This window comes from Pleurodeles waltl, chromosome 1_2 (assembly GCF_031143425.1).
Source record: "Pleurodeles waltl isolate 20211129_DDA chromosome 1_2, aPleWal1.hap1.20221129, whole genome shotgun sequence".
Lineage (NCBI taxonomy): Eukaryota > Metazoa > Chordata > Amphibia > Caudata > Salamandridae > Pleurodeles > Pleurodeles waltl.
In genome coordinates, this window is record NC_090437.1 from 1,310,962,010 (window position 1) to 1,310,987,787 (window position 25,778).

The window sequence follows — 25,778 nt, forward strand, 5'->3', positions numbered from 1 at the left end:
TGCCTTCCCAACCCGTGTTCATATAGGATTACAGAACGTTTTCAAATTAATTAGAGCTATTAGTACAATCTGCCCTAACAATTGTGCTAAGCACATGTAACAACCACTCTTGCCCCCCCCCACCCCCCAAAAAAAAACCACATACCATCAGCAAACCTTTGAAATGATGCTGAGGCTGAAAGAGTACAGTGACAAAGAATTGTTTAAATCTTATGTGTACCTATTGCTGACATTCTGATGTGCAGATTTCTGCAGGAAACATCTTTACACAGACTGACCACTGATCGTAATGCAAATGCATCGACAATAGGGTTTAAGCTACAGGTTCCTACTGGAGACACCATTGACAAGTCAGGTCATCTGCCTACATGTGACTAGGAGTGGACCGAGTTGAATGAGAAGGTCAGTACACGTTGCAGTTGACCACTGACCGCGTCACACAAAGGTGCTTGTCACTGGAGACAGAAGAGAGGGCCCCACTGTGTGAAACGGAAAAGCGCCTTTGTTACTCTGACAATGTGGTCCTTAGTGCTGGGCGGATACTTACAGGAGAGGAGACTAATGCACAGGACAACCACATATATTTTACATAGTTCTACTGCTTGGATAGAATGTGCCAGCAGCACAGCAAAGTCCTGATCATATTTTGTCTACTGCATTGTATTAGGTTCCATAAGTAGTTTTATATAGCGCTACACATCACTTTATTATCCACTTAACGCTGAATTGTTCATGATAAAAATGTTTGTGTAGTTAAAGTGTGCACGGTGTGACCCCCTTTCTGCAGTCCTCTTTCACGTCCTTTAAGTTGTGCCACCTGAGTTGAAGACAAGTCTGAGCACCTCCATTTTCCTCTGTTTCTGAGAAGGGGATGGTTAGATTCCACCAAACTATGCCAGAGGCTGGAACCCTATGCTCAGAGTCTGGGATCTGGCTCCATGTTGTTGCTTAAAGCTCGTTAGTGCATGAGTCGTGGCGCTATGCCAGAGGCTGGAACCCTATGCTCAGCGTCTGGGATCTGGCTCCATCTTGTTGCTTAAAGCTCGTTAGTGCATGAGTCGTGGCGCTATGCCAGAGGCTGGAACCCTATGCTCAGAGTCTGGGATCTGGCTCCATCTTGTTGCTTAAAGCTCGTTAGTGCATGAGTCGTGGCGCTATGCCAGAGGCTGGAACCCTATGCTCAGAGTCTGGGATCTGGCTCCATGTTGTTGCTTTAAAGCTCGTTAGTGCATGAGTCGTGGCGCTATGCCAGAGGCTGGAACCCTATGCTCAGAGTCTGGGATCTGGCTCCATGTTGTTGCTTAAAGCTCGTTAGTGCATGAGTCGTGGCGCTATGCCAGAGGCTGGAACCCTATGCTCAGAGTCTGGGATCTGGCTCCATGTTGTTGCTTAAGGCTCGTTAGTGCATGAGTCGTGGCGCTATGCCAGAGGCTGGAACCCTATGCTCAGAGTCTGGGATCGGGCTCCATCTTGTTGCTTTAAAGCTCGTTAGTGCATGAGTCGTGGCGCTATGCCAGAGGCTGGAACCCTATGCTCAGAGTCTGGGATCTGGCTCCATGTTGTTGCTTAAAGCTCGTTAGTGCATGAGTCGTGGCGCTATGCCAGAGGCTGGAACCCTATGCTCAGAGTCTGGGATCTGGCTCCATGTTGTTGCTTTAAAGCTCGTTAGTGCATGAGTCGTGGCGCTATGCCAGAGGCTGGAACCCTATGCTCAGAGTCTGGGATCTGGCTCCATGTTGTTGCTTTAAAGCTCGTTAGTGCATGAGTCGTGGCGCTATGCCAGAGGCTGGAACCCTATGCTCAGAGTCTGGGATCTGGCTCCATGTTGTTGCTTTAAAGCTCGTTAGTGCATGAGTCGTGGCGCTCTGGCAGGAGGTTTGTCAGGAGGCTGTTCCTACTTGGACTCTAGGCCTCTGCTACAGTATTATATAACATATTTGTACTTTAATCCTCTGCAGCACTGGCAGGGAGTGGGCATTGTGGAAGGCTGAGCGGGTGGATGTGTGGAACATGTACCACATGGAGCCGGGTTCACTTTGGGGGCCGAAGTGGGCACATGCGCACATGGATCTTGGGAGAAGTTCCTTAAGTATCCCTTTGGTGTGATTTATGTAGAAATGTTTAACGAGGATGATTTCGTCATGTAGAAGCTAATGGATTCCTTAGCCAGTTTCCACAGTCATGTATAGGAGTTGAGCAGGATTTCAGGAGAGATATCTGTGTATTGCCTGTTATAGATTATGCAGACTAAACCGCAGCGCTGATTGAGTTCTGCACAAGGGGTCAATTTAGGAGGGAAATACATGGAAACGTTCACTGCTTTTCCTGCTAAAGCACTATGTAATGACATACCTGTCAGGTGTTTACTGAGTCGTGCAATTGTTTTTTTTCCTATGGCAAGTTTAATACATTTCGCTGAGTAAATATGACCTGCTAGAGATATACAAAGTGCCTACACTAAATAAACTATTCACGTTAGCCAGTCCTTTAGCACCCGTCTCTGGTCAGTGATGGGGTGGAAGCAGATGGAGGTGGGTGGGAATTCAAAACATAGCTTAAAACTCTTTTTGGCAGTATATATATTTAAGCTAAAATATTTAGGTGCTTTTCACCTGAGCAGGCCGTGGAGGGGCGGAAGACAGTCACATGCAACCCTTTAGGGGAGTTCTGGACCTGCATGACCTTAGTATCACCCATGATTTGATACTAAATTCCATGGGCTGGTAGGACTGTGGTCGAGCCTAAAGGCTCGCCACTGTTCAGACTGTTGTGAGACAAGCCAGTGACTCACATGTTCCCTGTGGAGATAGCACAGTGGGCTAATGCACGTGTTGCAGAAAACTGTGAACAGTTTTCAAGTAACCGGTTTCAATCCTTGAGATATGACGTTAAGAGTTCTCACTCTTTCATTATTTAGGGGTTGATAACTTTTGACTGGTTTCTTTCTTTTAAAAGAACTGAGCTTAAATGATGTTTAGTGTCTTCTGAAGGCTGGAACCTAGTGATCCAGACCACTTGTCTTCTAGAGCAAGGGTTGTCCGTACTGTTCTGTGGCAATCCGTGGTTAATGGATTGTGCCCGTGGTGGGTAATGTTGTTTACCATCCTGCCCACTAGACTGCTAGTCAGTAGCTTCCAGGTAGAAGTCCAAAATAAAGGCCATGCAGGTTGTCACAAATCAAGAAAGAAGACACCCAGCTTGTTGAAACTCACAATGTGTCCTTTGTATATATCCTTTGCCCCTGCACATAGCCTGCTGCCTCTCCATTCCCTCACACAGCCAAACCCCATAACTAGGCAACCTCCTAACACTAGCATAAGAAGGCACAACCAACATTATTTGAGGTGGGATGAGGCCCAGTATACTAGCAACTTTAAGGAAAACATCTGACCGAAACCTGTGGCGACCTGTTGGTGCTTTCTGGGACGAAGGTGCACCCTTCTTGCCCCCTCAAGGTGTGGAGTTAGTCTGATGCTCTGTCCCTGACCCTGCTACTATCTGCATGCTTCCGGCTGGCAATGTTGCCTCAGAAGAGAACGCCAGCTAGTCTGTGAATATAATAGAAGCTTGACAGACCCACCTGATTCTCCGCAAGGGATTTCAGTTTCACACAACAAACACAACTGTACATACATTTTATTGTGTGTTTGATAACTAAGTAACTTATGTAGGAAGTTGGCTCTGTATGCACTATTTCAAAGTAAGGAATAGTATGCACAGAGTCCAAGGGTTCCCCTTAGAGGTAAGATAGTGGCAAAAAGAGATAATACTAATGCTCTATTTTGTGGTAGTGTGGTCGAGCAGTAGGCTTATCCAAGGAGTAGTGTTAAGCATTTGTTGTACATACACATAGACAATAAATGAGGTACACACACTCAGAGACAAATCCAGCCAATAGGTTTTTATATAGAAAAATATCTTTTCTTAGTTTATTTTAAGAACCACAGGTTCAAATTCTACATGTAATATCTCATTCGAAAGGTATTGCAGGTAAGTACTTTAGGAACTTCAAATCATCAAAATTGCATGTATACTTTTCAAGTTATTCACAAATAGCTGTTTTAAAAGTGGACACAGTGCAATTTTCACAGTTCCTAGGGGAGGTAAGTATTTGTTAGGTTAACCAGGTAAGTAAGACACTTACAGGGCTTAGTTCTTGGTCCAAGGTAGCCCACCGTTGGGGGTTCAGAGCAACCCCAAAGTCACCACACCAGTAGCTCAGGGCCGGTCAGGTGCAGAGTTCAAAGTGGTGCCCAAAACACATAGGCTAGAATGGAGAGAAGGGGGTGCCCCGGTTCCGGTCTGCTTGCAGGTAAGTACCCGCGTCTTCGGAGGGCAGACCAGGGGGGTTTTGTAGGGCACCGGGGGGGACACAAGCCCACACAGAAATTTCACCCTCAGCAGCGCGGGGGCGGCCGGGTGCAGTGTAGAAACAAGCGTCGGGTTTGTAATGGAAGTCAATGGGAGATCTAGGGATCTCTTCAGCGCTGCAGGCAGGCAAGGGGGGGGTTCCTCGGGGAAACCTCCACTTGGTCAAGGGAGAGGGACTCCTGGGGGTCACTCCTCCAGTGAAAGTCCGGTCCTTCAGGTCCTGGGGGCTGCGGGTGCAGGGTCTCTCCCAGGTGTCGGGACTGAGGATTCAAAGAGTCGCGGTCAGGGGAAGCCTCGGGATTCCCTCTGCAGGCGGCGCTGTGGGGGCTCAGGGGGGACAGGTTTTTGTACTCACAGTCTTAGAGTAGTCCTGGGGTCCCTCCTGAGGTGTTGGATCGCCACCAGCCGAGTCGGGGTCACCGGGTGCAGTGTTGCAAGTCTCACGCTTCTTGCGGGGAGCTTGCAGGGTTCTTTAAAGCTGCTGGAAACAAAGTTGCAGCTTTTCTTGGAGCAGGTCCGCTGTCCTCGGGAGTTTCTTGTCTTTTCGAAGCAGGGGCAGTCCTCAGAGGATGTCGAGGTCGCTGGTCCCTTTGGAAGGCGTCGCTGGAGCAGGATCTTTGGAAGGCAGGAGACAGGCCGGTGAGTTTCTGGAGCCAAGGCAGTTGTCGTCTTCTGGTCTTCCTCTGCAGGGGTTTTCAGCTAGGCAGTCCTTCTTCTTGTAGTTGCAGGAATCTGATTTTCTAGGGTTCAGGGTAGCCCTTAAATACTAAATTTAAGGGCGTGTTTAGGTCTGGGGGGTTAGTAGCCAATGGCTACTAGCCCTGAGGGTGGGTACACCCTCTTTGTGCCTCCTCCCAAGGGGAGGGGGTCACAATCCTAACCCTATTGGGGGAATCCTCCATCTGCAAGATGGAGGATTTCTAAAAGTTAGAGTCACTTCAGCTCAGGACACCTTAGGGGCTGTCCTGACTGGCCAGTGACTCCTCCTTGTTTTTCTCATTATTTTCTCCGGCCTTGACGCCAAAAGTGGGGCCTGGCCGGAGGGGGCGGGCAACTCCACTAGCTGGAGTGTCCTGCTGGGTTGGCACAAAGGAGGTGAGCCTTTGAGGCTCACCGCCAGGTGTGACAATTCCTGCCTGGGGGAGGTGTTAGCATCTCCACCCAGTGCAGGCTTTGTTACTGGCCTCAGAGTGACAAAGGCACTCTCCCCATGGGGCCAGCAACATGTCTCGGTTTGTGGCAGGCTGCTAAAACTAGTCAGCCTACACAGATAGTTGGTTAAGTTTCAGGGGGCACCTCTAAGGTGCCCTCTGGGGTGTATTTTACAATAAAATGTACACTGGCATCAGTGTGCATTTATTGTGCTGAGAAGTTTGATACCAAACTTCCCAGTTTTCAGTGTAGCCATTATGGTGCTGTGGAGTTCGTGTTTGACAGACTCCCAGACCATATACTCTTATGGCTACCCTGCACTTACAATGTCTAAGGTTTTGTTTAGACACTGTAGGGGTACCATGCTCATGCACTGGTACCCTCACCTATGGTATAGTGCACCCTGCCTTAGGGCTGTAAGGCCTGCTAGAGGGGTGTCTTACCTATACTGCATAGGCAGTGAGAGGCTGGCATGGCACCCTGAGGGGAGTGCCATGTCGACTTACTCGTTTTGTCCTCACTAGCCCACACAAGCTGGCAAGCAGTGTGTCTGTGCTGAGTGAGAGGTCTCCAGGGTGGCATAAGACATGCTGCAGCCCTTAGAGACCTTCCTTGGCATCAGGGCCCTTGGTACTAGAAGTACCAGTTACAAGGGACTTATCTGGATGCCAGGGTCTGCCAATTGTGGATACAAAAGTACAGGTTTAGGGAAAGAACACTGGTGCTGGGGCCTGGTTAGCAGGCCTCAGCACACTTTCAATTGTAAACATAGCATCAGCAAAGGCAAAAAGTCAGGGGGCAACCATGCCAAGGAGGCATTTCCTTACAACTTATTTTTGATTCACCCTTCAAACCACCTCCCACGAGCTAGGTTTTCACTGTTTGACCAACCTATACTGGAGAGTCATTGAGGCTCTGGGTACCCTATTTTCTCTCGCAGACCAAATACCCATTATCCGATTTAGTAGGGGATACTTCCTATTGTTAGGTGGTCCCTAAACTAAGTTTAGGGTCTGGGGAAAAAATCTGCAATTGAGAAACCAGTGGAACCTGCGAAAAGGCATGGGGTACAACAAATGTATACCACCTCCCAGGTGTGCATGCTTAGTGTGCCCCAAAGGACATTTTGCCCTTGTGCATTCTTCAGTTATGTGGATCATTAGAACAGGCAAAACACTCCTCATTTCCAGGTGACAGTATCTCTATGAAAATGAGTGAATGTGCTCTTACAATTGCATGGGCTTTAACATGACACCCTTGTTAATTTGGGCACTGTTTCAAATAATGCTGGTTAATATGCCCTCTGTACATGGGAACGATGCATGCTTCACACATTAATCACCCTTCATAACCTTCCCTAACCTACACAAAATGACCAAAGCAAGGGTTGTAAGTTAATATATAAAATTAGGAGCTTGGCAGAACTGCTTGTCTCCCCAAATCTAACGAGCTTTCCCAACCTGAACCAAAACAGCCCTTCTGACACCAACCCAAACAGCCCTCTTGATCTCCACATGTGCAGTGCACCAGTTGTGTGAGCAACGCATCCTATTAGCCCACCATTTTCAGAATCATTTCTGGTCTTTCACTCAAACAACCAGTCAACGCTAAAACAAAGGGACCTCTCATTGCTGAGCTCCGGCAACCCATCTATCTACAAATCAGGCCATTCACCAGCCCTCACGCCAAGACGCTGTGTGTCCCATAACATGGCATCAGCAAAAATTACTGTAGACTGAGACAGACTATCTGCCCTAAAACTGGAGTCATTACCGGTCACACATCCTACCAGCCCTCAGTCCTGACTGCCCCAAACCTAAGTAGCCTAAAAGCCTGCAACTTAGTTACATTGATTTGAAAAAAGCTAACAAGCCTTAACTTCTCCTCGTGCCCATTTCCTAGGTCTCAGATCAAGCAAAACACCCATTGTTAGTCTAAATAATGTGTCAAGCTGCCCACTAGCCCTGATGCCAAGCTGTATGCAACCCTCAACCAAATCTGTCCACGTGCGCTCAATCCAAGAATCCCACCATCCCCTAACTCAGCACCTCTAAGTTCATCAACCACTGCTAACATCCGTCTCATAACCCAGTAAGCCCCCACAACCCTTATCCAGGCACTGCTGTCGCCCTCCACAGCAGCCCTCTATCCCTCACCCCAAGCAGGAAGGGGTAGATAAGGTGACGGGAGGGCTGGCAGTGAGAGAGTCACTCCAACAGCCTATAGGTTAGGTGCATGTCGCTGAAATAGAGAAACTGAACAGGAGTGGATGCAGAGTTCACTGAGGAATGAAGCTGTAACCGTATAAATGGTGTTATGGTGATGGGTTTAGAATTGTTAAATAGATGACAGATGGGCCAAAAGGGGCCGTTACAATGACAATACAGTGAAAACTGAAATAAAGCATGTAAGCGTGGAAGGATGAAGGATGGCGAGCTAGGGGATGTTAAATCCTTGGTTCACCCCTTAAATTAAAAAAAATAAACCAAATGAAAACTTAATAGAGGAAAAAGGAGATAAAAATTCCATCATTTTATGGTGACTATATTTTTATCATCAGCGACATTTACAGTATGACATCCTCCTAGGTGATCTTTAACACTGCTCCGGGTCTCACCTGACTGTAGAGAGGCACAAATCCTTTGCAGTAGCAACATCAGACCTCTATCCCCTCCACCAAAGTATTGTACCTGTTTTTTGAAAGTCAAAGGTTTTTTTGTTTCTCAGCACGATAACCACAATACCATATGGAAGGACTCAGTTACTCAAGTATGTAATAAGACAGCAAGTGTGTCGCTTGATTTTTCTGCAGCTCCTTGAGTCAGTGGGTGCATGGCTGCGATGCCCTTGATGTGCAGGCGCCAGAGAGGGAACAGCTGGACTCCTTCATTGACCAGCTCTACAAAGATATTGAGAAAGGTAAGCCAGCGATGATGTGTCTGGTGGGTCTACATGTGAGTCTGTGGTTCACAGTATGATTGCAATAGACCTTCATTTATTTAATTTCCAAGTAGGGTTGGTACTGTGTTGATAGGCTCTGCCTATGTGGTTAACCTCTTCTCTTCCATGTGCCTGATTTTGTTGAACATAAAGATGCAATATTTGAAGCCCGGGAAGGTATGTTACATGGTTTTTCATAATCATCTCAAGAATATTACTTTCTAAAGAAGGAACAGCTGTTTACAGGATATTTCACACACTGCCCCCAGGACCCCCTTGGAACAGGTTGCCCAGGCATAGGTCGGCCACAGTGAAAGGTTTACATCCAGTCATCGCGCTATACATTTTTTAGGGAAAGCGTACTTCTCTGTTCAACATGTTACTTTTCCTTTTTAGCAAGCTGAGGACCTGAACCCTAACTAGCTTAAAAGGCCTAAGATGTAAAGCTCTCACTGCAGCTCTGAGTTAGTGTGTCCATACAGGAGCTCGGCTGGCCTCACAAAATCCCATCCTGTGGCCGATTTAGTTCATGCAGGGTTGAGGCAGGGTTGAGGCAGTCTTGTACCTTGAAGATGTACGGTCAAATTGAATTAGCCCATTCCAAAATCTTGATATCTGTCTGGAAAGGTCTGATGATGTTTGATGCAGATATGTGAAAACATTTGAATACTGTTTTTTGAGAGGACCATCATAAATTATTGGTGTGTGGTGTCCTCGGGCAATCTACTGGTGAATCCTTGGCCTTATGATTTATTGCAGTGTTATGGTTTTTATCAAAAGCCCAAAACACTCTTTTGTTGGATATTAGTATCTCTCCTGTGGGTGAAATTTGTGTTGAGCATAGCCTTGCTGCCCTCCACTGACTTCTTTAAAGTGTCTCAGACCATAAACTGGATATAACCACACCCTTCTTTTACTGAATCTTCAGGTGACCTGGTGTAGAGGATGCAGATTTTGATGATCCAAGATAGGAACATAAGCTTCCCACGAATTATTTCTATTCTCTGGTATTCGAAGAGCCGGGGGCCTACATGGCGCATTTTCTTGATATAGCTACCGGAGGCCCTGTCTAGCTACCGGAGGCCCTGTCTTGCAAATGGATCAAAAAGGTTGTAAAATTCTTCCCTACGCTCATGATACATAGCCCTTTAAACACAAAATGTGGATCATTTGTGGATGAGTTTCTCCACGCCTCCATGCATTTCAACCATTTTGATGATGGCTTCCACTTCACATGGGTAAAAAACGAATCACACTTCCTTCCTACTCAGTTCCTCTGCACAGGGTGTAGATGTAACTTAGGCCTTTGTGTGTTGAAATAGTCCCAGATTCCTCATACTTTTTGGGCCTCCTAAAATGCATTTACAATCAAACTAGTCATGCTAAATGATTTTAAATGCAGATACTATCCTGATGTCATGGCCATACACTGGAGAAGCAGGAGATGCCTGTTGTCAGGCCACTGGATTCGGTGGCAGGAGAGGGCCAAATTATGTGGCAGGTTTGAGTAAATTGCACGGCAAGAAAAGGCAAATTATGCAGCAAAGATTGCCATAGTATTTCTTCATGATTTTATCATTTCTACACTTGTTAACAAGGTCTGGGCATTGGTTGATCCTCATTAGTACCAGCTTAGCACCCAAATATAACAATATGCAACAGAAAGGTGACCAGTCAACCTTTGCAAAAGGCCTTCATCTATGCAGCAACACGCATACAAACTGCAGATTAAGCATCAGATGATGGATTATGTCACAAATGCAGCAAATATGTGGGTTCTTCATGTTATGCAAAGACATATATTGGAATGAGACAGAACGTTGATTATTGAACATTTTGGATGGATGGCTGGAAACAATTGCAGATCACTTCAAGCCATCAGACGTTTTGCTTGATATACTTTTGTGGAAAATATTTTATTTTAGAAAAAAGTGTGTTGGTTATCAACCAAGTCTAAAGGATCAGGGTCTAAACATGTTTTTGTTTCTGTTGCAGTGACGGGTGAATTTCTGAACTGTGAGGGTTCTGGCCTTTACATGCTTCAGAGCTGCTGTAAGTATTAAGGACAAAACAGTTCTCCCTCTGGTTCTTGATTGTGAGAAATTGGGTTGTTGGTTGACTGGGGTGTGAGCCCTGGTCAAGCAACAGCAACAATACCTTTCTGATGGATACAACTACCTGTGGATTCCTCACCTGATGAATACTCCCATGGCGCCAGCATTTGACGGAAATCTTCTTACTAGTCTCTGCACGTCGACGAGGACGTCACTTTAGCCCACGCGACGCCGTCTGACGTCATACAGGCAATAAGAAGTCCTCGCCGACGTGCCGATGACAGTTCCCTTTTTTCCGTGCATTCGAAACGGTTATCTTCGAGGGAGTTACTGTTACCTTCGTGGTTACAGTGTATTGTCTGCTGCGTAGTCTTCTCTGCGGTAACAATGTCTCAGAGGAAGTCGGGTTTCAAGCCCTGTCGAGAGTGTGGGGGCAAGATGTCAGTTACAGATCCTCACTCCGACTGTCTATGGTGTTTGAGCTCCGACCACGACGTCTCGACTTGCGATTCATGTCAACACATGAATCCGAAGGCCCTCAAGGAGCGCGAGGCCAAGTTATTCATGGCAAAGTCAAAGAAGAAGGAGAAACATCATAAGAAGTCTTCTTCGCCAAGGTCTCACCGGCGTCATCGAGACTCCCGGCGCCGTAGAGACTCACGACGCCACTCCAGCAAGGAGTCTCGTTCGAGGTCACCTTCGGCTCGGCGTCGGAGGACTTGGGAGGTCAGCCCCACGGTCACGCCGCATCCATCGACGCCGTTGCCCTCTCCGGCGTCACCGACTTCACCTGGTCAGGCGTCAGTGATTGAGGTGGTGCAGCCTCTTGTGTTTTCTCCGGCGTCGCAGACGTCGAGGCCGGCGTCGGGGTCGCCCTCGATCCAGGCACCCCAGTATCCGGCTTTTCCCACTCCTGGAGCCGATAGTACCGCGTTTCTTAATGCGATGTATACCATCTTTCAGCAGATGGCTCCAGGAGCTGCTCCGGCTGGTCCTTCGGGGCCCTTGGCCTTTTCGTTGGGTGATCCTGCGCCTCTTCGGCCGGCACCCTTTATGCCCTTTCTCCCTTTTGGGAATGTGGGCTCGGCGCCGGTGCCGGCGTCGGTGGCCGCTCCGGTGGCTTCGGATGTTTCGGCCCCGGAGGTTGCCCCTCCGTCGAAGTCAGGATTTTGCCCTGTGACTCCGGTTGGTCCATCGGCTCCTGCCTCGGCGCCGAAGCTGCCTGTGGCGCCGGACGCGGCGTCAGATGCTTCTGGAGATCGGCGCCGTTCTTCGACGTCGGCGGAGGCCATGTCGACTCCGCGTATCGAGGAGAGACTTCATTCGAGGAGGCGTGCTCTCCGTCTTTTAGAAGAGCAAGAGTACCAGCGAGTCCTAGAGGAGGGAGAGATTGAGGACTCTGGAGACGGACTGCATGGTCTGGATACAGCCAGTGGGCTGGACACTTCCCCTGAGTGGGACCTTTCATCTCCAGGGGAATATACGGAGGAGGCTGCTTCCTTTCATGCTGTGGTGAGGAAGGCAGCGAGCTTTTTGGACCTGCCTTTGCCGGTGGCAGAGGCAAAGCAGAATTTGCTGACAGAGGTATTGCATCCGGCCTCTGCTGCAGCTGAGCCTCTCTTGCCATTTAATGAGGCTTTGCTGGATCCGGTGTTGGAGGTGTGGAAGAAGCCGGTGTCTTCCTCGGCCGTTCATAGGGCTGTGGCCAGGAGGTATCGAGCTGCACCATCTGACCCTGGCTTTCTCTCTAGACACCCTACGCCGGAGAGCTTGGTGGTGCAAGCCTCCTGTTCCTCAAAGTCAGCGCCTGGTTCCTTCCCGACGGTGCCTGGAGACAGAGACTCCAAGAAACTGGATGCGCAGTCCAAGAAAATATTTTCGTCATGCAGTTTGGCGTTGAAGGCCACCAACGCCACGTGCATTCTGGGGAGGTACATCCATGCGCTGATGGATGATATTTCGTCTTCATTCACGGAGCTTCCCCAGGGTCTTTTGGATGTGGTCTCGGACGCCCAGGCTGCCGCGACCCAGATTATCCAGTCTGGGCTGGACACGACCGACTCGGTGGCCAGGGCGATGGGCACGGCTGTGGTGGCAAGAAGACAGGCCTGGCTCCGAAACTCAGGGTTCTCTGCGGATGTGCAGTCGACCCTGCTGGACCTCCCGTTTGATGGGGACAGACTGTTTGGAGCCAAGGCAGATTCAGCCTTGGAACGATTTAAGGAGAGCAGAGCCACAGCCAAATCGTTACGACTGCAAGCTCCTTCTTCCTCTGCCTCTTCTAGAGTTTTCAGGAGGTTTCGGGGATTTGGGCGTGGCTCTTATTCCTCTTCCTTTCGGGGGAGGTTCCAGCAACCCGCCTCTTCCCTCCCCTATAGGTCATTTAGAGGGAGGGGGAGGGGTGGGGTCCGTACCAGAGGAGCCTCTCAACAGCACTCTGCCTCTTCCTCGTCCTCTGGAGGGGTGCAGCAGGGGAAGCAGCCTTAGGCTTCCACCGTCTCCCACTCACTCCTCTCCTGTAGGGGGAAGATTACAGCGTTTTCTCCACAAGTGGAAGTCTATCACAACGGACACTTGGGTTCTCGGCATTGTGGGAAAAGGCTACGCCCTTCCCTTTCGGGAGTTCCCGCCCCTCATCCCGCCCCGCCCATCTTATTGTTCAGAAGAACACCTCCTGTTGCTAGAACAGGAGGTTCAAGTCCTCCTTTCAAAGGGCGCGGTAGAGTTGGTCCCAGAGCAGGAAAAGGGTCGAGGTTGTTACTCAAGATACTTCCTGATTCCCAAAAAGGATGGTCAGTTGAGACCAATCCTGGATCTGAGGATCTTGAATTGGTTCCTCAAACAGGAAAAGTTCAAGATGCTGACCCTAGCACAGGTGCTTTTGGCGTTGAACAAGGAAGATTGGATGGTGTCTGTCGACTTGCAGGATGCTTACTTTCATATCCCGATACTCAAGTCGCACAGGAAGTATCTCCGGTTTGTGGTAGGGTCGCAGCATTATCAGTTTGCGGTCCTCCCGTTTGGTCTTACTTCAGCACCTCGAGTCTTCACAAAGGTGATGTCAGTGGTTGCGGCGGAGCTCAGAAGGAGGGGGATAGCAGTATTCCCTTACTTGGACGACTGGTTGATCAAAGCCAAGTCCCCGGAGCTTGTGTCGCATCATCTGCAGTCAACAACCCAGTTGTTGTTCGACCTGGGCTTTTCGGTGAACGTGCCCAAATCTCACCTGGAGCCCTCTCAGCGCCTCCTGTTCATAGGGGCAGTACTGGATACAACATTGAGTCGAGCCTTTCCTCCGCCTCAGCGGATTCAAGATATTCAGGAATTGGTTCCAATGTTTCGAAATGGAGCGGTAGTTCCAGTCCTCAAGGTCCTTCGTCTGCTCGGTCTGTTCGCCTCCTGCATTCTGTTGGTCACGCATGCTCGCTGGCACATGAGGGCTCTTCAGTGGTGCCTCCGAAGGCAGTGGTCTCAACACAAGGGAGATTTAGAAGGTACTGTCAAGATCTCCAGAGATGCTGCTGTGGAATTGAAGTGGTGGATTGCGGGCAACAATCTTTCACAGGGGAAGCCGTTCGCGCAGTCGCCACCAGTGGCCACGGTAATAACGGATGCCTCCACCCTAGGATGGGGAGCTCATCTGGGGGATCTGGAGATCAAAGGGCTTTGGTCTCCAGAGGAACAGGTGTTTCATATCAATCTGTTGGAGTTACGGGCTGTACGTTTGGCTCTCAAGGCCTTCCTCCCATCCCTTCGTGGTCAGTCGGTACAGGTCCTGACGGACAATACTACCACGATGTGGTACATAAACAAACAGGGAGGAGTAGGGTCGTACCTTCTCTGCAGAGAAGCTCTTCGGCTATGGTCCTGGGCAAAGGACCATCAGATTTGCTTGGTGGCAAATCATCTGGCCGGGGTCTTGAATGTACGTGCGGACAGTCTCAGTCGCCAATTCTCGGCAGACCACGAGTGGCGTCTCCATCCAGATCAAGTCTGTTTAATCTTCCAGATGTGGGGGTTTCCTCGGATAGATCTGTTTGCCACTCGGGAGAACGCGCATTGCCCGTTATTCTGCAGCCTCCAGTATCCGATGCAGGGAGCGTTGGGAGACGCGTTTCAGATAACCTGGTGCGACCAGTTGCTTTACGCGTTTCCCCCCATACCCTTGATTCCTCGAGTGTTGAGGAAAATTCGCCAAGACCGGGCCCAAGTCATCTTAATAGCTCCGGATTGGCCAAGGAGGGTATGGTACTCCGACCTTCTCCAACTCTCACTGTGCCCTCCGCTCCGTCTCCCTCTCAGGGCAGACCTCCTCTCGCAGTCGCAGGGGCAGGTTTTACACCCCAACCTCCAGAGTCTGCACCTACATGCTTGGAGATTGAACGGGGCAACCTGAGTTCCTTCTCTCTCCCGCCTGATGTAGTGGATGTTATCTTAGCGGCCAGGCGACACTCCACTAAATCTATCTACGCTAATAGGTGGTCTAAATTTGTTATGTGGTGTGGAGAGAGACAGATGGATCCCTTACATGCTCATCTGTCACATGTTTTGTCTTTTGCACTGTCTCTAGCGCAGAAAGGTTGTGCAGTAGCTACCATTAAGGGTTATTTGTCGGCCTTGTCAGCCTTCATTTGTCTTCCAGACCAACCATCGTTATTTAAATCCCCTATTGTTCTCAGATTCTTGAAAGGTCTTCTGAATCAATATCCTCCAAAACCATTCGTTATGCCTCAATGGGATTTGTCCTTGGTCCTGACTTTCCTTATGGGGTCCCCTTTTGAGCCTATGCATTCTTGCCCCTTAAGGTATTTGGTTATTAAAACAGTATTCCTGGTAGCTATAACATCTGCAAGGAGAGTGAGTGAGTTGCAGGCCTTATCGGTTAAACCCCCTTATATAACGTTTTATGGGGATAAGGTGGTGTTGAGGACCAAGGCTGCTTTCCTTCCGAAGGTTGTTTCACCCTTCCATTTGGCTCAGACAATCACTTTGTCCACGTTTTATCCTCCGCCTCATCCTTCAAAGGAGGAAGAAAGACTACATCGCCTGGACCCAAAAAGGGCGTTGAGCTTCTATATCGACAGAATGAAGGATATCAGGCTGGAGGATCAGCTGTTTGTCGGATACGTGGGCAAGAGGAGAGGAAAGGCAGTCCACAAGAGAACACTCTCCAGGTGGGTTGTTCTTTGCATTAAAATCTGTTACTCTTTGGCAAAGAAGGATCCGCCTGAGGGCATTAGAGCTCACTCCACCAGAGCTAAGTCGGCCTCTTCGGCCTTGGCCAGGGGTGTTCCTGTGGTTGACATCTGCAAGGCCGCAACTTGGTCGTCCCTTCACACTTTTGTGAAACATTACTGTTTGGACTCTGAGGTCAGAAGGGACGGTCATTTTGCACGGTCAGTGCTGCAGGATTTCTTGGTTTGACCATTTAGGCACCCACCGCCGGGCGTGGTACTGCTTTGGGACTCTATTCATCAGGTGAGGAATCCACAGGTAGTTGTATCCATCAGAAGAACGAGTTACTTACCTTCGGTAACGACTTTTCTGGTGGATACATTAGCTACCTGTGGATTCCTCACGGTCCCACCCGCCTCCCCGTTGCCTTTTTGGTCTCTCCAAGGAATCCTTGAGTGTGCTCCTTTTGGTATTCAAAGTTGCAATACATTTTGCATGTATGATATTTGTATATATGTGTATATTTATATATAAATCTATATATATATTGGGTATATACATGGTTCGTATGTATAAATATATTTATTTGTTTAAAAAAAAAAAAAAAAAAAAAGTTATATTAAATCTATAGCTATTTTATTGCAATGTTGTGTGATTTACAATATTAAGAGATGTTGCTTTGCTCTTTCATTGCATTGGGTTATTATTATTATTCTCATGCACGTAAAAAATGTTGGTACTGTCATCGGCACGTCGGCGAGGACTTCTTATTGCCTGTATGACGTCAGACGGCGTCGCGTGGGCTAAAGTGACGTCCTCGTCGACGTGCAGAGACTAGTAAGAAGATTTCCGTCAAATGCTGGCGCCATGGGAGTATTCATCAGGTGAGGAATCCACAGGTAGCTAATGTATCCACCAGAAAAGTCGTTACCGAAGGTAAGTAACTCGTTCTTCAGGGTGAATCACAAAAAGTCACTAAATTAACTTGTGCTTAACACTGGGTAGCTTGGCACGAAAAGCAGCCCGGCTTAAATTAGAGGTAATATGTTAAGTATTCATGCATCACACAAACAGTAATAAAAACACACCACAAGAAAATTCCAAACCAATTAAAAAAATAGAGTACATTTTAATACATTATTTGACACCAAAATGACAACAATCCAATCTGTAGAACCGGAGTTATGAATTCTTAAAGTTAAAGGTTCAAATTAGTGTCTAAAAGAGAAGAGTCAACTGCAGATATCTGATCAGGCTAGACAGCATAGTCAAAAGATAACACTGACCGAGATGGAGGGTGGGTCTGATACAAGAAGTGACCTAGTCAGGGCTTACTTTCAGACATAAAAAAAAATCTTGACATGAAAATGTCTCAGAAGTTCAGTGGGACAAGGCTGCAGGAGTGTCTGAGGAGAAAGCTCCGTCATTGTATGGCTGTGGAGCAGGGTTTCGGGCAAAGGTTTTTAACCTTTAAACTTATGTGAAAGTCAAAAATCTTTAGCGGTACGAGGCAGAAGGCTGTTGCCGAAGACTGTTCAATGAGGTCATATGACCCCCTTGGCGAAAGTCAGCTTAAACAGATTTGCTGCTGCAGAGAAGAACATAGCTGGAAAAATCGCGACATCAGTGCGACCGGCAGTGCACCTCGGGCAGATAGGCGATTATGTTGGTCCGGGTCGCTTCCTGGTTCTCAGAGCACTTTTTGGCTATATTTTGTCTAAGTTCTTGGTTTTGGAAAATCTGGGCCACAGCCAAGGGTCCAGGAGTGGCTGGAGACCTCTTGGGGGTTCAGGACTTACTCCGGGTGCGTGTTCAAGGTGGTGGTTATGTCCCTGTGGCTCTGAACAGAAGACCAGCAAACTAGCCCTTGGAAACACTTCTAGAAATCCTGGGTGCAGGCGTAAAAGCAGGGCTCAACAGCAGGGCTTACCTCTGAGGGTTCAAGGCAGGCTCCAGGCAGCAAAGAGGTTGTTCCAGGTACAACAGCAGTCTGGCAGAGTATACAGCAGGTCATGGCGAATTGAAGTGTGGGTCTGATAGTCCTGTTTTTAATACCCTGGTACCCTGCTTCCAGAAGGTCTGTAAAGGTTCTTTACATTTCCTGACTCCCCTGCCTTAGCTACATGCTGGCTGCAGTGACAATACAGGATAGTTAGGCCCATTGTGAGGAGACAGAACGCAGCCTGTTCAGGTGCAAGTAAGGCTGTGTTCAGCCCCCGTCATCCTGTCAGTTGATGGCCCATTGAGGCTCAACTAATCCCATTATTGTGACTGTCTGGGAGGAATTCACAGAATCTGTCAGCTACACCCAGTTGTGTGACTCAAAACAGGCTACAGGCACAAAAGGCTGGGGCAGGAAAATGCCAACTTTCTAAAAGTGGCATTTTCAAAATTGTAATGGTAAATCAAACTTTACCATTAAAGAGGGTTTATCATTAGAATGTATTGGTACCAAATATGATATATCTACCTCCTCATTTAGGAATTACAGTTTATTCATTGTAATAAGGAATTCCCAGTGTTGTCTTATGGGAGCGGTAGGCCTCACAGTAGTGAAAAATTAAATTGGGAGTTTTTCACTACCAGGACATGTAAAACCTAAAAGTATATGTCCTACCTTTTAATTACACAGCACCCTGCCCTATGGGCTACCTAGGGCGTACCTTAGGGGTGACTTACTTGTAATAAAAGGGGTGTTTAATTCTTGGCAAGGTGGTTTAAATGCCAATTCAACGTAGCAGTGTGACACTGCATTCAGGATGCAATGGCATGCCTCGGGCAAGTTTTAGTAGGCTACTTAAGTGAGTGACACCATAAGTGCTGCAGGGCCACTGATAGCATGTACCTTACAGGTCCTGGCCACAAGTAATGTCACTTTACTATGGACTTATAAATGCATTAAATATGCTAACTGGGTATAAGCCATTTTAACCATGTTTTAGGGAGAGAGCACAAGCACTTTAGCACTGGTTAGCGAGGGTAAAGTGCACAGAGTCCCAAGGCCAACAAGAGCAAAAATCCAGCAAAAATATGAGGAGGAAGGCAAAAAGTTTGGGGGTGATCCTTTAGAAAGGTCCATTTCCACCATTGATGTATGATGAGGTTATAGGCTTGTGGCTAGAACGAACAACAATCTCCAAGCTGTTGTGGTCCAACACGAGCATCAGTCCTCAGCGTCTTCTGGTTCGACACAAGTGTCTGTTGTACGCTCTGCACCTTCGGGGACTCAGTCCCTACGAATGCAATCACATTAAACAGGATTCCTACTTCGCCACCCGCCTGTAATTCTGGGTTCTTCACAGTTAGTGGCTGACTATCCAAGTTGTGTCCTTCTCATTCTGCAAATTGGGTGGTGTTATCTTCAACTCACAGATTAACTTTTAAAGTGTTATTTTTTCATAAACACAGGCAACCACAGCTGTATCCCCAATGCTGAGACGTCATTCCCAGATAATAACTTTCTATTGCACCTCACTGCGCTGGATGACATACAGAAAGGGGAGGTGAGCTTGACTTTTCAAAGTGGCTATATATATGTTATTGTATGTTTTGAAGTATTTTGTCAGGGCAGTGTGAAGAGATGTAAAAGCAGCAGATCACTTTGGTAAATACATAAAAACCATATAACAAACAAATAACCCATCACTCCTAACAGGAAGTTCATAAGAGAAATAGGCAAACCTAATCTAATGAGTCAATTGATTTCAGAAACATATTAGGTGTGAGCTCGAGCGTAGGGCACGTGGGAAGGAATTCCATGCCTGAGTAAGAAAAAAAACGTACCCTATAATCAATGGTGCCCAGTGACCCGCTTCTATCATTTGGTTAAGTAAAGGGTTTGAAATTGCAGTTAATGTAAAAGTAAATCAAAATGGAAGCGGGTTTGGAAAACCAAAAGGTACTGAAAGGAGAAGGGGTGGGCAGGAGGTGCACGAGTGCTTTTAGGAAAGCACCATCGCTGTGTCTATGATGAAAGAAAGAGAAAAGCGGGCGGAAGAGGAAAATGTCAGGTAGAGAAGAAAATAGAACAGGACTCAATTTGAAGCATTTGAATCAAAGTAGCTACTAGCAAAGCCCCAAAAAATTCAAAGTAATCTCATTAGGCAATTTTACTCACTGGACTTGCAGAAGTGTAAACTTGTGTCATAAGACAGGCCTTGATAACCAACAAAATGATGGTTGAGCAGCATTGGGTTAGGGCAGATAAGGATGAATTACCCAGGTCTCCTAACTGACAGTGATTGTCAATCAGTTTTTTGCCTTCAGCCACTCACCAGCCTTCTAAGCATCCTGTAATAGTTTCAAACGCCCTGTCCCTTATGCATTTCCTTACCCGTCCTGCACCCTCCTTTTCCTCCTCCACTCTCTCATTCCTTCCCACTTTCTTGATTGTTCTTATGTCTGAATCTTCTGTAAGCAGTACATTAAAAATGCCCAAATGAAGAACAGACAAATGAAGATGATTTAATGTTCCTGTGATAAGATCCAATTTATGAAAATGGGGATTTATAGTGGGGTTTAAATATGCAATAGAATATCATTGTCACTGATGTGCATATAACAATATATCTAATTGGGGCAGTCTCATTACGGATTGGCGCTCACTAGGTCAAAGCAATGGTGGATGACTATGTAGTAAGCTGGTCTGGTGTATGGTGAGCACCTATGGTGTTATCACCTTATACCAGGTCCGGGTATCCCCTATTAGTGTAGTGTAGTCAGTGTCTAGAAGCCAGGCTCTCGAGCGGTAGACCACACAGTGTTAAAAAAAACAAAGGTACTTTGATAGTAAGACAAATACTAGAATACTAAATAAGCAGTCCCCCAACTGGAGGTAAGTAAACAAACTATTATATACACATTAGCAATCAGTAAATAGCATAGAAAGCAATAAGCATTGGTAAAAGCAATAGCAAATAGTGGGGGCTATAGGGGAGGGACAAACTATATACTAAGAAAGTGGAATGTGAAAGACAGTTCCCCACCCAATGAAGTGGAATCAGTAGAAGGAAGCTGGGGGAACCAAGAGGTGAGTACCAAAGTGACCCACAGTGACTAGGAGAGCAGAGGTAAGCAACTGGTTTTCCCCAATACCAGCAGGAGGACTTTGGAAAAGGATTACGCAAGACCCAACTGAGACTGGAAGAACCCAAAGGTGGATCCTGACAGAAGAGGGCCTACAAAGGAAGGGGACCAAGTCCAGTTTGTGATGGAGTGTCTGGTTGTGGCAGGAGCCACTACCCACCCTTCTGTGGATGCAGGATCAGGTCGACAGTGGACAAAGGTCAGCAGTGCAGCACAGGAGCCGAAGAGGAGTCCCAGAAGTGATGCAAGTGATGTCCCACGTCGGCAGTCGAGATGCAGTCGGTCACTGGTGCTGGAAAACCACCAACAAGCCTTGGCAAATGCAAGAGACTGAGAAGAAGGTTTGCAAGGCTGAAGAGGACGAACAAGGTTCAAGGGACTGGGAGAGTCACAAGAAGAGGAGGCAGCCCCCACAGGTAACCCACTGGCAGCAGGCACAGTAGTCGCACAGAGGCCCACTCAGCACACCTGAAGAGGAGTCCCACGTCGCTGGAGCAGTAGGCAGGAGACTGTGCTTTGCAGGAAGGAATGCTGGGGGTCAGGGCTACACAGAGCCTCAAGATCCCTTGGAGGAGAAGCAAATAAGCCTTGCTAGCTGCAAGAGTCACGGTGCACAGGGATACTGTCCTGCAAGGAGAGCCAAGGGCTTACCGTCTCCCAAGTTGGACAGCTGGTAGAGAGGACCACTCCAGACCGCCACCTGTGATGCACGATCCATGCAGCTCCTGAGGACATAAGATCCACGCAGCCGGTCGTTGTTGCAGTTGGTGCCTGCAGATGCAGGGGAGTGACTCCTTCACGCCAAGGGAGATTCCTTCTTACTTCTTGTGCAGGCTGAAGACTTGTCGCCCTCAGAGGATGCACAGCCGGGGAAATGTTACAGTTCCTGGAAGGAGCAGGAGAAACAATGTTGCAGAGCGGAGTCTTCGCTGTAGTTGCAGATTGTCGGTTCCTGGAGGGTCCAGTTGCAGTCCCAGTGGCCAGAAGATGAAGTACACGATGCAGAGGAGCCCTGTGGAATTTTGCACATTGAATCTGAGGCCCCACCCAAGAGGGAGACCCTAAGTAGCCCAGGAAGAGGGGGATTGGTCACCTAGAAGGGTGACCACCTATCCGGAGGGGGCTGTGACCACCTACCTGGCCTGGCCACTCAGATGCACCAGGGGCCTCTGCCCACCTTAGATTCAAGATGACAGAATTAAGTGTCCACCTGGGGGACCTCTGGGCACCACCCCTGGGGTGGTGATGGACAGGGGAGTGGTCACTCCCCTTTCCTTTGTCCAGTTTCATGCCAGAGCAGGGACCAGGGGTCCCTGGACTCGTGCAAACTAGTTTATGCAAGGACAGCACCAAATGTGCCCTTCAAAGCATACCAGTGGCTTGGGGAGGCTACCCCATTCCACGTTATGTAACACTATTTCCAAGGGAGAGGGTGTTAACTCCTTCTCCCACAGGAAAACCTTCCTCTGCTTGAGCTGGTCAAGCAGAAGGAGGGCAGAAACCTGTCTGAGGGATGGCAGCAGCGCGAGCTGTCTGGAAAAACCCAGAAGACTGGTAGGAGCAATGCTGGGGGTCCCCTCAGGAGCCCCCAGAATGCATGGACCCATACAACCAATAGTGGCAACTGTATTGGGGTTTGATTCCGACATGTTTGTTACCAAACATGTCCAGGTTCGGAGTTACCATTATGTAGCTGGATGCGGGTAAAATGGCTTCCCCACACTTATGCAGTCCAGTGTAATAGAGCTGGAGTTCGTAGGGGCACCTCTGCTCATGCAGGGGTCCCCTCACACACAGGTACCTGCATCCTGCCCTCTGGGCTAGGAGGGCCTACCATAGGGGTGACTTGCAGTGGCCTGGTGTAGTAACCTGTAGTGAAAGGGTGCATGCACCTTTTCACGCAGCCTGCAAGGGCAGGCCTGCAGGCATTTTTTTGCTGGGCCCCCATGTGTGGCACAGTACATGCTGCAGCCCATGGGGGATCCAATAGTGGGGTGCGCAGAGTCCTAAGCAACCAAATTTAGAGGGAGAGAGCACAATCAGTGGGGTCCTGGTTGGCAGGATCCCAGTGAAAAACAGTGAAAGCACACTGACAGCATTCCAAAAAGAGGGTACTTTCCTACATACTACATTTTCACAACTCAGCTGATGAAGTACCACAAGTTAGACATAGGAGCTTAACACGACAACTAAGAATCAACACGAACAATCCAGGTTGTTATGTGAGGGCGATTGTTTAAAGTATGTACATAGTCCTGGTAATATAGAGTATAGTTTCCTGTCCTACAAGTACTGACTCTGTCTTCAACTTCTGCATCCACTGGCAGATTGTAGTCACATTTGTTTAATGAATAGAAGTGTGACTGAGATAAACACAACACACGATCGTCCTACACTCTACTTACATATGAGTTTCATCTCCATATTTTGCCTACAAGAAACTATGGCCCTTGTTTACAAAACCATTTTACGGTCAGTAAAGCCTTGAATCTGAAAATTGGAGCCTTTCCGACTGCAAAATGGCATTTATTTATTCACCAGACCCAATTTGTGTATTATTGTGTATTAATATGATGTAAGCAAATCTTACCAAATCACAGTTTGGGTTTGGGGATAGATAGAGATTCGATATTTTGAAGGGGAGAGTTAAGGGTGTCCTTCCAGATACCGAATTATTAACCTATGTATCAATGTTTTGCGTTCAAAATTCAGTTGCAAAACATAAATATATTACCACCTCCTTATACGAGGTGGTAAGGCATTCACGAAGGGGAAGGGCTCGCAGTGAGACCCCTTTCCCTTTGCGAATGTTCACAAAAACGTTTTTATGAGTATGCAGTAGTTTATGAGGCCACTGCTTGCTCTTAAAAAAAGGTTTGTGTAATTTTTGTATGTTTTTTTTTTAAATGCACCCCGTTTAAAGGAAAACAGGCTGCATTTAAAAAAAAAATAATAATAATTTTTTTTTTATTCTTTATGTAAAAGCTTCGAGCAGGCCACCCTGCCGGTTATTGTAGCCAGTCGTAGTGGGTTTCAGTTTCCAACCATCCTCGTGCATATTATTGAGGTCAGTCAAATTGCAATCAATCCCATTCGATATTTTGGGGACTGACCTATTAATACTTAGGTGGGTTCCTAAAATGCAAATAAGTTTGTTAAAAGTCTGTGCGCATATTGTGACCACTTTTAACAAATTAATCTTTGAACACTCCTTTTAAGGAACGGCAAATTGCAGTATTGCAATTACAATTCTTTCAATGTAATCTTTGTGCATGAGAGCCTGTGTGCCTAAGTAAGACGTCCTTGTGGTAATAGTTGGATATTTTAAGGGAGAAGTTGGAGGATTGATCCAATGTGCCACTTAAAAGTTTGTTGAGAAAATCCTAAACTCCTCTTGTTTCAAGTGCCTCGGAGGATAGGATTTAACAAGTCCTGGTTAGCACGGTCACACAGTGCCCATAACAAGCTGGCACACCCTGAAGTGCTATACAGTGAGGGTTCTCTTAGGACCAGTGTAGGTAAGGTGGCATCCCCGGATCATAGACAGGCAGCAGCCTACTCGACATCAGGCAAACAGCACAGTTCCATGTGGGAAGACGGCAGCAGCCAGGCGCATGAGAGTGGGAGCGTCTACCCACGTTAAACCCATGTGAAGGGGGAGTCTTTTATAAGATCCTTGGTGACATGAAAAGATTACAGTTGGCATTTTTTGCTAGAATGTAAACAGAATAGTAGCTTTTTGTCCAAATCCACAGTGCACCATAATGTGGAAATGTGATTTTTCATCAAGCTGATGGGTATGACAGAAAAATGCGTCCAGTTATTTTTCTGTCCACATTAGAAAGAAGATAATGAGACGTATTATTCCTTCCCAGTTCAGGGTGGTGGAATCAGAAGAGACCAGGGAAGATTCGAAGAAGCATGTATTCTTTACTGTTACTCACTTTATTAGAGTTCAGTATACTGACCTCAGAAGGAAAGAAGGCAGCAATGTCTTTGCCCATGACTCAAACAGATTTACATAAAAACTTGACAGCAATCTAAGGCTTGCAACAACTAAATGTCGTTTTTGTGGTTAGTTGCAAATGTTTAAAGTAATTCTTATAATAGAAAGAGAAAAAGAACATTGATGTACCAGTTCAAAGACCATAATCCTTTGTGTCCCCCATGCCACAGCATAGGTAGATGGTAGCATAGGTAGATGGTGAGCATTTAATTCTCTAAACCCTCTGTTCAATGGCATGTGTGGGTGTAGATACACATGCTGTGCATACTCTTGCCATCTAGTGTTGGGTCCAGAGTGGTGCAAGTTGTTTTTCTTCAAGAAGTGTTCGGAGTCATGAGATAGTGACTTCTCCTCTCTGTGATATTGCGCTGTGTGGTTCGAACATGTGTCTCCACTACGTCTTTTCGACTCCAGCTCGGTTTTCAGTCTTCCTTTTCTGTTCCGACAGTTTTTTATTAGATCACGCTTTTCTGCCTCAGTGCTCCTTACGCTTTTTGTCATTTCAGGCTTCGACCGACTGCTGCACGGGGTGTTAGCACCCGTCTCAGGCCTACCTTCTGTGTGGCAACGGCATTGACTGAAATGGTTCCCTGCTGGAACTTTACGCCATTCTGCTTCTGTCCTCGGTGCCACGCTAGGTTCCCAGCACACCTACCAACACTGACCAGCACCTTGTTTGCAACCTTTGCCTCTCTCCAGGCCACTGTAAGGCAGACTGCGATGCCTGTGAGTCACTTAGATACAAAATGACTCTTCGGGACCGAAGGGCTTGTGAACTGGAAATGGCTCAGAAGGTGCCGGATGACAACATGGACCTCTTTGGGGAAAAACTCACTCAGGAGGAACCAGCAGCGCAAGAGAAGGAAGCTTTTTCCATCCAAGACAGCTCCGAGAATTTTCCTCAGCTCAGCGCATGAGTACTGTGGCCCGTGTTGTCCCACAGAAACCCGACAAGAAGGTCCTACAGCCTGTTCTAGAAGTTGCAAGTCTGCCAC

At 47.5% G+C, this 25,778-nt stretch overlaps 1 protein-coding gene across 1 annotated transcript in view; it reads left to right on the plus strand.

The window, feature by feature from the left end:
* SMYD5 (SMYD family member 5) overlaps positions 1-25,778 on the plus strand; it is a 97,859-nt gene that overhangs the window by 59,056 nt on the left and 13,025 nt on the right. The window contains exons 9-11 of the mRNA XM_069205600.1: positions 8,336-8,442; positions 10,459-10,515; positions 19,101-19,195. Coding sequence (XP_069061701.1) covers positions 8,336-8,442; positions 10,459-10,515; positions 19,101-19,195 — 259 coding nt within the window. The remainder of the gene's footprint in view (positions 1-8,335; positions 8,443-10,458; positions 10,516-19,100; positions 19,196-25,778) is intronic.